The 14,867-nt window shown below is 56.0% G+C and overlaps 1 protein-coding gene across 4 annotated transcripts; it reads right to left on the bottom strand.

Moving 5' to 3' along the window:
• Positions 1 to 154: 154 nt before the first annotated feature.
• Positions 155 to 14,867, bottom strand: Sh3glb2 (SH3 domain containing GRB2 like, endophilin B2). Of its 4 annotated transcripts, XM_051166340.1 has the most exons (12): positions 14,721 to 14,867; positions 11,054 to 11,195; positions 10,323 to 10,451; positions 6,197 to 6,330; positions 5,907 to 5,999; positions 4,078 to 4,140; positions 2,652 to 2,675; positions 2,181 to 2,270; positions 1,912 to 2,012; positions 1,616 to 1,630; positions 1,258 to 1,498; positions 155 to 843 (listed from the first exon to the last, which is right to left on the bottom strand). In XM_051166340.1, the coding sequence occupies exons 1-12, from the start codon at positions 14,781 to 14,783 to the stop codon at positions 736 to 738; spliced, it is 1,203 nt and encodes a 400-aa protein (XP_051022297.1). In that variant the 5' UTR covers positions 14,784 to 14,867; the 3' UTR covers positions 155 to 735. The 4 variants fall into 4 exon arrangements, with proteins under 4 accessions (XP_051022297.1, XP_051022298.1, XP_051022299.1 ...); XM_051166341.1 differs by lacking the exon at positions 1,616 to 1,630; XM_051166342.1 differs by lacking the exon at positions 4,078 to 4,140.

Below are 14,867 nucleotides of genomic sequence, written 5' to 3'. Positions count from 1 at the left end.
CTGCAGACCAGTAGGCACAGATCAGGGAAGCTTTCCTCAGGCACCAAGTCTTGTGAGGTGCTCTAAGGACTTTTCCTCTGCTCTCTGCTCTGGGAGCAGCGTGTGGCATGGCTCCATGCAAACCCTATCCTGAGGAGGAGACGCCAGTGAAATGTAATCACCACACTGTCCAGGGCGGCCCATGTGCTCTGAGACCCCGACAAGAGCCCAGGCAGTTTTCACACAAAGGGTTTATTTGCCAGAGAGCAAGCAGACAGGCAGAATTATGAATGCTAGTTAGAAACTGAGGGAGTGATGGCTGTAGCCACTGCACCGAGCCAGAGCTGTGAGGGGAGGGAGGGCAGCTCTCAGCACTGCTGCTCTGGCTGGCCTGGCCTCCTGCCACACGGCCTACTCCTTGACTGTTAGTCCTGCCTGTGTGTTCCTGTCCCCTTCAACCTTCCACAGCTAGAAGGCAGGTGTTCTCTTCATGCCAAGAGCATTCCCAGCATATCCTGGGCCCATGGTGGTACCACATGTCGTGTTCTTCCTGCCTTCAGGGAGCTGGGGACCCTGGAGTGTGCAGGGATGCAGGTCAGAAGCAGGGCTGGCAGAGGGGCCTGGAGCCATTCTGTCTTGTGGGGTCCTTAACAGCTGAATGACAGGGGCACAGCCAGAAGAGGGTTAGGTCCCGTATCCTAAGTAGCTCTGTCACCAGTAGACAAGGCAAGTGGCAAGGCTTAGAGGAGGGGCTGCTTAGCTGAGAAGTTCCAAGTAGGTGACAGGAACCTTGCCCTTTTTGTTTCCTCTCTCGCCAATGAGCCAGTCAGGATCCATGCCAGGCAGGCTGTAGACGGTGATGAGCTGTTGGGAGCAGAGACAGAGCTTGTGCCCTGGGCGAGGGTGGGGCCAGCCCACGACTAAGCAAGGCAGAACTGCTACTTCCCTGAGAGGGGCGTCACTGCAGGGCTGTACTGGACCATTGAGGTAAGACCTGTAGTCACCTCCCCTGGGGTCCATGTTTTCCTAGAGAATGAATCCCTGGGCTGAGAGGGTGCTGCCCCAATAGAGCCAGCCACTGAGCAGACAGTTCCCTCCATCCTCTTCCTGCCCACCGCTGACATTATTTTTGTAATAGCTCAAGAGGTCAACAGCATGGGCAGGAGCCAACGGCCTGGGTGCTCACACTGCACAATACCCCCAAGGTGGCCCCTTGTAGACCCAACATTCCTGGTCTCCTATCTGGTGTCCCTTGCCCCCTCAGGACCCTAGACCCACCTCATCAGCCAGCAGGGCGAGTTCACTGCTGTCAGCTGCTTCGTAGTCGTAGAGCACCCGGGCCTTGCGGGTCCCGCTGGCTGGGGGAGCCACCTCCTCCAGGCAGAGTGCTGCCTCTTCTGGAGGAGCCAAGCCAGCCCCAGGAGGTACCACAGGCATGGTGGCCGCTGTGGTGGTGGGTGAGGTGCTGCTCAAGGGTGGGGAGGCAGGCTCTGTGGTGCCCACAAAGGTGCCTGGAAATCTAGAGAAATGAGGGTGTCAGCAGCCAGTGCTAACCTGTGAGTCCCACATACTCCACAAGACACACCAGAGACATGCCCATTTTACACACAAGGAGGCCCCACCCTCAATGACTTACATGGCACCCTGGGAGCTGGCAGCACAAGGGAAAAGCAAAATAGAAGAAGCTGAGATAGTCCCACCTGCTTGTCCCTGCCCACCTCAGCCCAAACACTGTAAACGCTGTGGGCACCTAGGGACTCTGGTCCCTGAGGGTTCGCCACACAAGGTACCTAGGTGGGGTTCTAGGCAGAGCCTCCAGTCTAACCTCATGGGTCATGGGGTTTACCGAGCTCAGAGGACAAGGCCCTTGGGCCATTGGGCCACTCACTGGGTCTGGGAGATAGGGGGCCTCAGACCTGGGTCCAGCCACACCTGCCTAGCTGCTTCTGTAGGTCCAGCATGTGGCGGTAGCACTGTGCATAGTAGGTTGTCTGAGACTTGACAAATTCATGGAGGCAGCGAAGGTGGTTCACCTAGAAGGAAGACTTGGGTCACATCTAACTTCTGGCCTCAACACAGGCCATCCCCATCCCTCACGCTGCCAGACCATACTCTAGTAGGCACTGCTGGGTGGGAGTGGGACGCCCAGGTTGTGGGCTGGCTCTGTGGCAAGACCCAGCAGGACATGACGCACTACTCACATGGGTACTGCTGATCCCCTCCAGCAGGAGACGAGTCACTTCTGCCTGCCGGTCAAACTCTGTCTGGGCCACCCGAAGCTCCTGCTCAGCCTAGGTGGGGCAGGCAGTCATGAGAGCAGCCCCAGCCTGCATCAGCTTTCCCTGTGCCCTGAGGCCTACTGGGAACAGTACCACTGCCCTCTGAGAACACAGATGCTGGCTTTGTACCTCTAAGTGACACCCAGAGAAACCAGAACCCACTTGGGACCTGTGGATAACTGCGGTGGCAGACCCTCCCCCACCTGACAGTAGAGTCTGTCAGGAGATGAGACTCCAGGACCTAATGTGCTGTGGAGCAACCTTTTCCCAGAGGGGCGTTTGTACCCTCTGTGGGTACCCCCGTGACTGTAAGGCAGAACCCTGAGCCATGTCTGGGTCCCCATCCTCAGGCTTCTAGACCTTGCCTCCCAAGTTTCCCAAACCCCAACTCACCTTGTCTACTTCGTCGTTCCAAAGCTGTAGAGACCATGACAGCACCCGTCGGCAGGGAAGGAAGGTGGGCACTGGTCAGTGGAGGGACAGGGAGAGCCAGACGCCAGAGCCTGTGCCAGCCGCAGCTCCCAGGGACCCAGCCTCTCTGTCTGCCCTGTCCTGCACAACCCACCCCACCCTAACCAGGAGCTGAGGCTGCACCAAGGTCTGGTGTAAGGGCAGGGAAGTGACACCACGTCCCGTCTAGCATGCTGCATGCAGGGCCAGCCAGCTGGTACCCTTCCTACAGCCACCCCCAACCCTAAGTGGGCCTTAGAGACTGAATGCTCCCACCCCACCCTGACTCCTGCTTGGAGGCAGGACAGGACAAGTGACCCTGGGCCAGTCACTGAACCTTTCTGTCCTCCGGCAGAGAAAGGCAGCCTCGGGCCAGAGTCACACTGGGGGTCAGTGGCAAAAGAAAAAAACAGGGCAGCCTCCACCCTCCGGGATGTTTCTCCTTCCACTCGGCCCAGGGAGGGGAGCGGGAAGTGTCATCCAGAGTCTAGGGAAGAAAAACCCCCCCTCCCCCCACCATGACTTAGGAGACCCAATTTATGGCCATCTGTGGAAATCTGACCTAGGACAACAACCTGGTGCAGGGACTGTTAACCTGGGCCAGCACAGTGCACAGCCCACAGTGGGAGCACATTGTGATGGGCCATGTTGGAGGGCTATCTAACAAGTCTGAGCATGAACTACAGCTGACATCTCAAAGACAATTCCCAGCCATGGAATGACAGACAGCACAAGTCACACAGTGGCACGTTCGTGACAGGAGCAGAGTCGGATGGCTGATGCAGGGTTCAGGGCGAGTGGAGGTCTGAGGCTGGCCTAGCCCCACACAGTATACACCGACTTACTCAACCAGGCCACTGTACCAGCCTAGCCTGCCTTCCTCCACCTCACCTCCCACCTGCTTTCCAGAAGCTTCCCAGGACATCTAGCTTGCAAGCCACCATTATGCTAAGGCAGGCAGGCAGGCAGTTGTCTAGGAGTCTGAGACAAGGAAGTCAGACCCAGGCAGCTTCCTCCCTTACCCCAGGGTCCACCCAGAGCCATGAGGAGGTTGAGGTGGTGTCCCCTTTTGGGAGAGAGTGTAGAATTGAAAGTCCCTCAGGTTCCCCAGAGAGGGGTAGAGCATGCTGTCCTAAGGACATGGAGTGGTTGTGTGTCTGTCTGGTCAGCACCTTCCACCTTGCATAAGGAAAAGCCAGCTCAGCCTGCCTGCTGGGCCCGACTGGGGTGGCTGAAGCTGTCACCTCCCTGTACTGAGCTGCCGCTCAGCCTCTCAGGGCAGCCTGCACCATGAACAGGGCCCTCTGCCTCATCCACTGTGAGCAGAAGAGGCCGGGGTGGGGCGGGACATGGTGGGAGGGGTGCTTACCGCAGAGGCGCTGGCCGAGAGAATGTAATTACGAGGTCTAGTCTCCTGAAAGTCAGGCACCGTCTGGCGGGGAACAGAGTTCATGGGGGAGGGGGTCACCCTGGGCCACGGCCAGTGTTGAGGCCAGGAGGTGGCCCCGGAGTCTCCTATAAGGAGATGCAAGAAACCCTGGCCCCAGGGACAGGAAGACACAGACATACATACAACAGAGAGCCTCTGCCACTCCAGCCAGCTGGAGATAAGACAGGCTTAGGGGCTTGGTGGGTCCAGCATGGGGATCCAGTAGGCAGGTGTACTGGGAGCCCAAGTAAGCCACAGGCTAGGCCTGCCCCTCTTCTGGGTCTCAGGCACACGAGGAGGCCCAACAGATCCACAGCCCTCCCCACCACAGTTTTCAACAACTCAGAACGTCACCACACTGTTTCTGGCTCCTCCAGTGAAGCCAGATCCCTCCCCACAGAGTAGACAGATGGATGTGCGGATGGACAGAGTGACAGGCTTTTTACATTTGCAAGAAGCTGCCTCACAGGCCTCCACTCTTGCATCCCTGCAAACCAGAGATTCCGCACGGAGGCCAGCCAATTGCAAAAGCCGAGGGTCATGCCCTGGGCTACCCACAGCGCTTGGGCCCTGGGACAGGACAGGACGGGCGAACCGGAAGCAGCACAGCACATGGGACAGGTATACTCACATCTCCCTCACACTGAGCCAAGTTACCCAAAGCAGAACGGAAAGGAACAAAAACAGAGAGTTAGTAAGTCCACAGCAGGGGAAAGCGGGTGCAGCCAGCCCAGTGTGAGGCGGGCGCAGGAGGACTGCAAGGACGCTCACAAGCCACCCTCAGGAGTCCTAGGTAGCATGTACGTGCTCAGGAATGAGCTGCTGGGCTGCAGTCCCTAGGGACACTGCTCACGCCTCACGTGACTCACAGGTCCAAGGCTCTCTGGGCCCCAAGGGGAGAAACAGTTACCCTGTGTGACTAGGTAAAGGCAGAAGTAAGAAAGGGAGTGGGGCTGTCCAGTGACAAGTGATCCCAATAGCCATGGGTCATTCTCTTCACACCTGTCCGGCCACACAGGTGACTTGGGACCCTGCTATTGCTCTCGCCGGAGGCAGCATAGGCCCCAACAACTCTACTGACCATGTTCTAGGGGGACCATAATGAAGGTGGCAAGAGTTACAGGCAGCGGAGAGTCCAGCAGGCTTGCCTGGTCTGGCTACCTTTCCTCAGCTGAGAGGCTAAGAAGCACAGAGGAGTTTCCCTAGCACGCCCTGGGCCGAGGAGTTTTCTTCTCAGGATCTGAGGTGGCCCTTAGGTCCCGCACACCCTAGAGCAGCCTGCATGCTGGCCGAGCCCTGGCAGGTCAGCTTGGCCTGCCATGTCTTGGTTGAGCAGGCCTCAGCAGGCTGTGGGGGAAGGAGGAGCAGGATGGCCCAGGGCCTGCTCTTCACACCATCCCTGCCTGAGGTAAGGGGCTGGCCAGCTCTAGAGCTCTCCACAGCCTGCAGCCTAGGGGAGCCTAAGCACAGGGCACCTTGTACCCCATGTTCAAGCAGCAGGTGGAGAGTTAGTCGGGAAGCCATGCCCAAGCAGGGCCAGGCTGAGCAGCCACAGAGGCAGGAGAGGCATGCACGGATTCCACTTCACAAGTGTCTGTCCTGGAGCCACCAGGGTTCCCTCAGGGGGGAACAGAGGCCACGGCCTCACCAGTTAGCACCATTTAGCCCCAGCCAAGAAGAAAGAGCATGCTAAACACCAGGTCCCTGCGGGTCCCGTCCATGGACTCCCCAACAGAGCCTGGGAGCTAAGGAGGGGGCAGGGCACTTACCGTGGCTTTGGCTTCTGCTGCCTTGGCCTTCTTCAGCCGGGCTTTGCAGGCGTCCAGGTCAAGCCGTCGGTTCTGCAGCAGTCGCCTCTCCTTCTGCAGGGTGGATGAGAGAGACAGTGAGGCCGGCCCAGACCTGGCCACAGACCCCTGGGAAACTGAGACCCGGAAGTGGACAGCCACTCTTGGTCACTCAGCCTACAGGAGCCACCTCTGGGGAGGTCCGGGTTCCCTGCCTGGGATGACAACCTAGGCACAGAGTTCAGAGGAGTGAGTGGTCCCAGACTCCTCACCGAAATCGTTTTCCAGTCCCCTTCCAGGAAATTGCGCAAGGGTGTGAGGAAGCTGAGGGAGGCAGTGTGAATGAAGTCCCGTTCTGCTGCTCCCAGGCGCTTTTCAGCTTCTGACACCTTGATTAGCGTCTTCCCTAGGAAGAGAGTTGTAGGGTGATCAAAGGGCGGGGCTCGCGCCATCCCCTCCAGAAGGGCCTTGCCTGGCAGCCTACAGAGCTGCCAACCTGGGGCAGGCAGATTAACATGAAGCACAGCAGCCTTAAAACATGGACAGGGAGCCGGGCGGTGGTGGCGCACACCTTTAATCCCAGCACTCGGGAGGTAGAGGCAGGCAGATCTCTGTGAGTTCGAGGCCAGCCTGGTCTACAGAGTGAGTCCAGGACAGCCAGGGCTACACAGAAAAACCCTGTCTCGAAAAACAAACAACAACAACAAAAACCATGGATAGGGCCTGCTGGGGTGTGGTCTTGACTGGCAGGCACGGGTGAGGCCTAGTGTCTCGGGAACAAACAAAAGAGTGGGGAGTTCCAGAATGAGAAAGGGGGATCTGAAGAGCACCCCCCAAAAGTCACACTAATTGAACACAGCTGTCCAGACTCTGGAACTTGACCAAAGGCACAAGGACAAATGGAGAGACATTTTCTAAAAAACAACTGGGCCCTGGTAAGGACGATGAAGTGGTGTTAGCCTGGGAGGTGCTCTCTCTGCCTCATCTGTGGCTCTCCACCCGGGTGACATGGCCGCTGCTGGCGGGGCTGACTTGAATGAAGCAAACACAGGATCCTAGGGGACACTACTGACAACGGCAGCAATCTCACAGGCAAGTCACCAGCACAGGCCAACAGCAGCCAGCCTGCAGCTGGAGACCTGCCTGGTGGGGAGAACTCCACCTCTGCCTGAATTTAACAAGCACTAGGAAGGCAGAGGCAGGTGGATCTCTGTGAGTTCGAGGCCAGCCTGGTCTACGAAGCGAGTTCCAGGACAGCCCGGACTACAAAGAGAAACCCTCTCTCGAGAAACAAACAAACAGTAAACATCCAGAAAAGTCTAAGGCATCTCGAGTCCTCCCAGCAAGCACACCTGTAGTATGTCTTTGGCAGCGTGGAGAGCACACCAGCCACTTCCTACCCCTGGATGAATCGGAGGCCTTGCACCCGTGAGGCAAAGGCTAGCTGGATTTGTAAACTGCTCAACCTTTGTACGAGTTTCCCAATTCACACATACACAAACTTACTGGACAAAGATATGTAAGAGCAACCTCTGACCGATACTGGCTGACCACCAACATGTACTGACCTAGGGACAGCTTCTTCCGAGCTAGCTTGAAATAAGAACGGTGGGAAGGGGGCTGGAGAGATGACTCAGTGGTTTAGAGCAGCGCCTGCTCTTCCGGAGGTCCTGAGTTCAATTCCCAGCAACCACATGGTGGCTCACAGCCATCTATAGTGTGTGAGCTGATGCCCTCTTCTGCAGATAAAATGCTCATATATAATAAATAAATAAATCTTAAAAAAAAAAAAAAAAAAAAAAAGAATGGTGGGCAGGCCACTAATATCTCATCAACTGCAAAGCTGAGACTGGAAGATCCAGAGTTAGAGGCCATTCTGGGCAAATTAGTGAGACACTGTCTCCAAAAACAAAACAAAACACAAACAAGAAAAAAAAAACTTGTAAATCCAACACATCAACAATTACATTAAAGGTAAAGGGACTAAGCACTCTAATGAGAAAGCAAAGACTATCAGAACAGATTTTTTTTTTACACTCTAAATATGAGGCTGGAGAGATGGCTCAGTAGTTAAGAACACTGGCTGCTCTTCCAGAGGACCTGGGTTCAATTTCCAGCAACTACATGGCAGCCTCTAATTTTCTATAACTCCTGTACCAGGAGATCCAACCCCCTCACACAGACATACATGCAGGCAAAACATCAATACACATAAAATACAAATAAATCAATTTGGAAAAAATCCTCTAAATATTGTCAATACTGAATGCCACTGATTAGAGCCATTCTTGATATTTAATGATATAAACAGGTTGAAAAGAAAAGAACAGAAAAAGATACTATGCAATGCTGGCATTGGAGAGATAATGGCAATACAATTACCAGACAAAATGGACTTTCAAGCAAAAAGCTGGTTTTTGTTTGTTGTTTTGTTGAGACAGGGTTTCTCTGTGTAGCCCTGTCTGTCCTGGACTCACTCTGTAGATCAAGCTGGTCTCAAACTCACAGAAGTCCACCTGCCTCTGCCTCTCTGAGCTGGGATTACTTTCCTAAACAACCTTTACCCAGTAAGACATAACGCAAGATGCTCCCAAGAGAACACAGACCGACCCACACAGGTCACATGCTGGGGGCGTGGAACAACGCTTTTACAGGGCCACCTAAAACCACCAGAAAACACAGATCCTTACATTACAATTCATACCAGCAAAATTAGTTATGAAGTAGCATTGAAAGTAATTTTATGGTTGGGGGTCAGCACATGAGGAGCTGCAGTACAGGGTCGCAGCATTAGGACACTTGAGAGCCACTGTTCTAGACCATGAAAAAGGCCAGAGCTTTAAAATCCAGACAGTTGACAATCAGTGTGGTGCTGGTAGGATATAAAGCCACAAAGCCACTTGGCTAAAGCAATTTGGCACTTTCTCTCTTTGCCACCAGGTTTACTGATGCAGGGATCGGGCCACAGGCCCCAGCAAGCTAGGCAGCACTTTACCAACTGACTGAGCCCCAGCCTCGCAGTTTCTCAAAAGGTTAACTATGGAGCTGGAACAGTGGACGACAGACCAGAAGAGCATGTCTGAGCTGGGAGACTTTTGGGTGCGCTGGAGATGTTTGTACAACTCTAAGCTCACCGGCGTGCATACAAAGCAGGTATAGTTTGCAGCATACAAGGTATATTTGAGTACAATTCAGACATGGAGGAAGTGAGACTGAGGAGGCCCTGGGTGTGCAGCAGGGACTGTCTGCAAGATAACAGCAAGTGGCCGGAGCTGGAGAGACGGCTCCATAGTTACGATCACTGGATGCTCTTCTGGAGGGTCCGTGTGCAGCTTTCCAGCACTCGTGTTGGGAAGTTCACATGGCCTATAACTCTGGCTCTGGGGAACCGACACCTGCTCCTGGCCCCCATGGGTACCAGGCACACAGCTGGTGCAATACACACAGAAAAAGAAATATGTTTTTTTTAAAAAGGTCAGGCTGTAGGGTACAGAAGATCCCACAGGCCTGGGGAGATGCTCAGTCAGTAAAATGCATTATGCGTTATGCACCCTGAGTTCAGTTCCCAAAACACATCTAAATAGCAGGTGTGGTGACATGGTTGGAATCTCAGTGTTCTGGAAGAAGGGACCAGACGAATCCAGAGGCCTGCTGGCCAGCCAGCCGAGCCTAGTCAGCGAGCCAGCACCAAGTCCTGCCGAGAGCCCTTGTCGCATAAAGCAGGGTAACTGAGGAAAGATGTGTAAGATAGGACCTCTGGCCTCCACACGCATATACGTGCACTTACAAGCACACACACAGGCGTCAAATGCAGCCCAGTGGCAAAGCGCCTGGCGAGTATCCACAGGGCCCCAGGTTCCGACTCCAGCACCCCGGAAACAACACAGACATACATGCCAGATATGTGACACACACACCACACCATACATGCCGCACCCACCCACCCCACCCCACCCAACCCCCACACATGCACATACCATGCACACACTCCACACGTACCACCTGCACCTGCACACACACCACACATGTAGAAGCACACCACTCCACACACACCACACTCGTGCACACACACATACGCACATGTACACACACACACCCAAACACACACACATCACACCTAACACAAACATCTCAACTACTTAAAGTAGGATTTGTTCTTACTATCTTCTGCGCCCATGGGAGATCTTACATTTAGAATGAACTAACTCAGGTTATCTGGATAATTTGTAAACAGCAGGGAGTTGGCCGGTGGCCCACACGCTCAATCCCAGCACTCAGAGGTCAAAGCCAGGTGGAGGTCTGTGAGCCTTAAGTAGCAAAATCCAGTCCAAATAAAAAAAAAAGAGCGGCTAGAGACAGTGCCCCTCACTCTGGGCCCTGGCTCTGTGGTTGGCTCACCATAGGGGGTGGTGGGCCCCAGCTCGCTGGCTGCCTCTGCCATGTACTGAGCCAGCAGCTCCCCATTGGTGACTCTCGAGGGCACCTTTCTGTCCAGCTTCTCATACAGAAACTCCTCCACTCGAGCACCTGTAGGGAGACAGCAGCCAAAACCACAGAGCTCTCCGGTCTAAGCCAAGGGTGACAGCCACAGGTGACAGTGCACACCCCGGCCAGCCCCCCAACCCCTAGCATCCATACTGAAGGCTTTCAGGGCCCACCCCTCACACCCATGTCCACTCTGTGAGACTACAGAGGACACCAAGGCTCAGCGATGTAAACTGTCTGCTTGCAGTCGCACAGCACTACAGTCAGCCCTCCTGTGTCTCCCTACTTAAACAGGAGTTACAGTGTGTAACACACACTCCCCGGCCTTGGTCTCCAGGCCCCTCTGGATGCTTTACAGACACTGCTGGTTTACAGGTTACGTGCATGGTGCCTTCACTTCTGGGGCCTCTCCTGCAGTGGGCTAGCTCTGTAAGACTGCTCTATAAGACTTGGGCAAGCCCTTTCCCATCTCTGGCCAGAGCCCGGGCCAGCATCTGTAGTTTGTGAGGCTCTTTCCCCAACAGGTACTTCGGTTCAGGCTTTCAACTTCCCTGGGCAGCCTGGCCTTCCCTCCGCTCAGAGGGCATTCTCAGGAGCCCTGAGCCTGACAGGTGCCCACCTGCCTCTGCCCCGCACCCACTCACTGGGGTTGGGCTGCAGCAGCACCTCAGTCTGCCTCAGAATCCGCTCCGTCCAGTTCTTGGTGCTGTCTGCCCGTGCCAGCAGGTTCTCAAAGTGGGCATCGAGCTCAGTCTTCTCGGCTTGGCCGAACTTCTCCTCTGTGAACTGAGGAGGAAGTGCAGGTCACGGGGTCAGAAACCCTCAGAGGGTGGCCTGTGCATAACCCACCCTGGGTGTGGGTTGCCTTTTTCTAGGGTGAAGGAGTCAAGGCCGCCTGAAGCCCGCAACATCCCTGGCCACTCTCCCCACAAAAGCATGCACACACCTCCCCTGAGGAGGTGGCCACCAGGACCCAGAGGACTTGGTAGCAAGTCCTGAGGGAACAGATGGGCCCACAGCAAGGCTCAGAGTTGTCGTGGGCCTGCATGGGCAGCTGGGGGATGCTGGGAAGAGGCCAGGACAGCAGGAATCCGGGTTCTAGAATTAAAAAAGCCCTATTCATATCTCAGCTCTACCCTGTGGAGCCGCGTGACATTGGGAAAGGGTTTCTTGGCCCTCTGGGCCTCAGTTTCCCCTGAAAACAGATAGTAAGAATGGTTCCCACAGTCTGTACGGGGGAAGAGAAAGACGTGGCTAGACATGCGGGGCTGGCAAGGGAGCCTGTGGCCGGCGTGAACACCCTCACCACTGCTGCTGCTGGGAGCTGCTGGGCAGTGTCTAAGGAGGGAGGTAGCCAACAGAGAGCATTGCCAGCCCAGCAGAGCCAGCTGCTGGGTGTACCCAGGACCTGGGAGGTCACGTGAGGCCCTCAGCATTGCTGCCTGGAGACATGTGGGTCACCTAGGAACAATGAGAAACAGGTCCAAGCCCTGGCCATCTAATCTAGAAAAGCCCAGATATCTCCAAGCAGCTTTTCCCAGCCAGGTGACCAGGCTTGCCCAAGGTCATCATCATCATCCAGCGAGGAGAGGTGGAACGTGCCACAGGTGCAAGGGCAGGAACAAGGCTCCGCCACGCAACCTGGGGCACTCAGTGTCTGCCGTGCCCAAAGCAGGCAGGGCCAAGCTTCCCGTTACACAGATGCAGCCACTGAGGCCCTGCAGAGACAGCCACTTCCTGTGATGACTCAGGCAGAGGCTGAGTGAGGAGCCACCACTGGGCCTCTCAGCAGCCATCAATTATGCAGCAGGCCTGGGGCCTCTCCTGCTCTAAAGCCTCCTCCCTCAGCTCCCTGCGCAGCTCGGGCCTCTCCGTCCCTGAGGTCCTCTGCTATTGCCTCCATTTTCCAACTGAGGAAGAGACTCTACGTCAATGCCCCGGGGCCTCAGTCACAAAAATATAAAAGAGTGGCCAAAAACAAACAAACAAAAATCAACAAAATAACCCACCTCACAGAATATCTGGCCAGCATATAGTGTGGGTTTAACAGGTCTCTTTTTGGAAACACTGGGGATGGAACCTGGGCCCTCAAACATCCTGGACTTGAACACTTTTGCTGAGCCACACCCGGCCCAGGGGGTAGTGTTTGCCGGTGTTATCATTTATACAGTCTCCCAGTGTGGGGGTGGGGGGCTGCCAAACATACAGGTGTCCATGCTTACTGGGCAAGCCCCGGGCACTGATCCTTACCACTGCTACCTGCCTGACTCGGATGAGGGTGCTGTGATTTCTGCTAAGAATCTCAGCAGAGTGGCTACCCAAGCTCACCCACGGGCATGTTATTCACATCACTTTAGGGGAGCCTTGTGGTAGGCTTTCCTCGCCTCCCTGCCCTGGCAGGGCCACCCTGCCGCCCTCACCTGCTTCACACACTTTGGCTGCTGTTTCAGACACAACTCTGAGGCCCTTGGCGAGGGACACCACCCCAATAACCAACTCCTGAAGAAGAGCATCGTGGCCTCAGGGTTCAAGTTGGGGAGGCCTTGTTCCCTTTGGGATGTGGGTGGGGGGAGTCCCTCAAAATGTGCCTGGTCCACATTGGGGCTGTGTGCTTAGTCAGCACGTCCTGGTGCCTGGGACAGGAACAAGACCCATAGGAGCTGCCACCTCCATCCTTCCTGGGGACTCCCATGGCAGACACCTCTCTAGGTCACACTGCAGGTGCCCAGTCCCTTCCTTCAAAGGGGGAGGAGAAGCGGTGCCTGGCTCAGTCCAAGGCAGTTTCCAGCAAGATGGCATCATCGGGAGGGTGGGTGTGCAGAGCACAGAAAGCCTCTATTTATATCACTCCCAGCTCCCTCCTCCACCCCAGCCTGGGCCTGGGCACTGGCACCAGCTCAAGTGTGAGTGAGTGACCCTGTGTGCCTGCCCCCATCAGGCCGAGGGAGGCCAGGAGGGCCAAGCCACCCACTACCTCTAAGCCCTTTCTATGGGCCTGGCCAGGTCAGGTGGCAGGACCTAGCAGCAGCAGGAAACCAGCAGATCAGGTTCTTCCCAGATGTGTGAGATAGCGTGGTTGCCATGCCAACCCTGGGACAGGGTTTCCCCCCCTCCTGCAAAGAGACTGAGGCCCTGAGGTCCTGGCACCGTTTCCAGCGCTGCAGCTGCCCACCAAGCTTGGACCGGGAAACAACAGGCATGGCAAGCCCAGTGGGTACACTAAGTCTCCAGGGAACCCTGTGCTTTCTAGTAAACATGGCCACATGGGCGACTCGTGGGGAGGGGGGCTGTGCCAGCAGAGTCACCCAGCACCACAAGGGCAGCATACAGAATTTGTTCCTGGAGTACCCCAGCAATCCCACACCCAGCCTTGGAGCAGACAGAGTCTCTCCAACCTGAGTCTTTAGCTGCTTTACAGAAAGGCAGAGTCAAGCTGACGTGATTTGTGCAAGGTCACATGCTGCACGGGTGTGTTTAATCTCAGCAACCGCACTTTCGGCCATCCCAGGAAAGAGGCCCACTCACCCCATTTCTCAGACTGAGGCCCAGTGAGGTAAAGCCCCTGCCCCCCAAGGTCACGAGAAGCTTTCACAGTCACATCTGACTCTAGCCCTTCCCTTGTGACATTATTTCGCCTCAGTTTCTCTTTCTTTTCCCAAATGTTTAGGACTTGTTCCAATAGCAGCATTACTGGTCTGGACAGAACCCAAAAAGGGCACCCAGCCAGATCCTAGCCTTCTCCACATCCTGTAGGCCTGGGAAGTAAAAAGGCCTCCCGCAGAGCAGAAAGGAAATAACTCCTGGCTTCCGGCCTGACTACCCAAGCGTGTAAAAGGTACTGGATGGAACCATAGCACTGACCTGCCCATTGCACGGCTATGGAGACTGAGGACCACAGAAGGGATTGGGGTGTTTTTGGTGGCACTTGGCCTGCTAGCCAGGCCTTGGAGACGGGGGTTGGGGGTGGGGAGGTGGGGGAGAGGAGAGCGGGAATGGGGGGTGGGGAACGACCAGTGGTCATCTACCTCCCGGTCTGTGCAGGCGCCGGGGCAGAGGGCAAACCTGTCAGTGTAAGCAGGCACTGCCAGGCGCCCAGGCACCGGAGCGCAGGCCCCCGTGAGTCCGGGGCCACCAGGAAGGTGCAGTTGACCCCGCTGAGAGCTGCTCTGGGTAACTCAGAAACAGGGGAGCAGGCGCCCGAGCTATCCCCAGCGCACACGGCCGCAGCTGCAGGGTAGGGGCTCCTGCGGCAGGGTGCCCGCGGCGCGCTCCACATCCGGGCCCCACGCGCGGCGCCGCGCCAGGCCTCACCTGCACCGCCCGAGTGAAGAAGATGCCCGCGTCCGATGCCAGCTTCTTCATGTTGAAGTCCATGGCGCGCCGGTACGCAGGGCCGCCGAGCCGGCACCAGAGTAGCCGGCAGCCCCCCGCCCCGCCTCACGCACCCTGCTCCCACCC

This window comes from Acomys russatus, chromosome 24, assembly GCF_903995435.1.
Source record: "Acomys russatus chromosome 24, mAcoRus1.1, whole genome shotgun sequence".
NCBI lineage: Eukaryota > Metazoa > Chordata > Mammalia > Rodentia > Muridae > Acomys > Acomys russatus.
This window is presented reverse-complemented; position numbering and strand designations above follow the sequence as displayed.

Excerpts from the sequence above, each read along its gene's own strand:
- Sh3glb2 (XM_051166340.1), bottom strand. The coding sequence starts at position 14,783 with ATGGACTTCAACATGAAGAAGCTGGCATCGGACGCGGGCATCTTCTTC. Across the intron at positions 6,331-10,322 it reads GGGGCCCACCACCCCCTATG|GGAAGACGCTAATCAAGGTG; the intron begins GTGAGCCAACCA and ends CTCTCTTCCTAG. Across the intron at positions 2,013-2,180 it reads AGGGGATCAGCAGTACCCAT|GTGAACCACCTTCGCTGCCT; the intron begins GTGAGTAGTGCG and ends TCTTCCTTCTAG.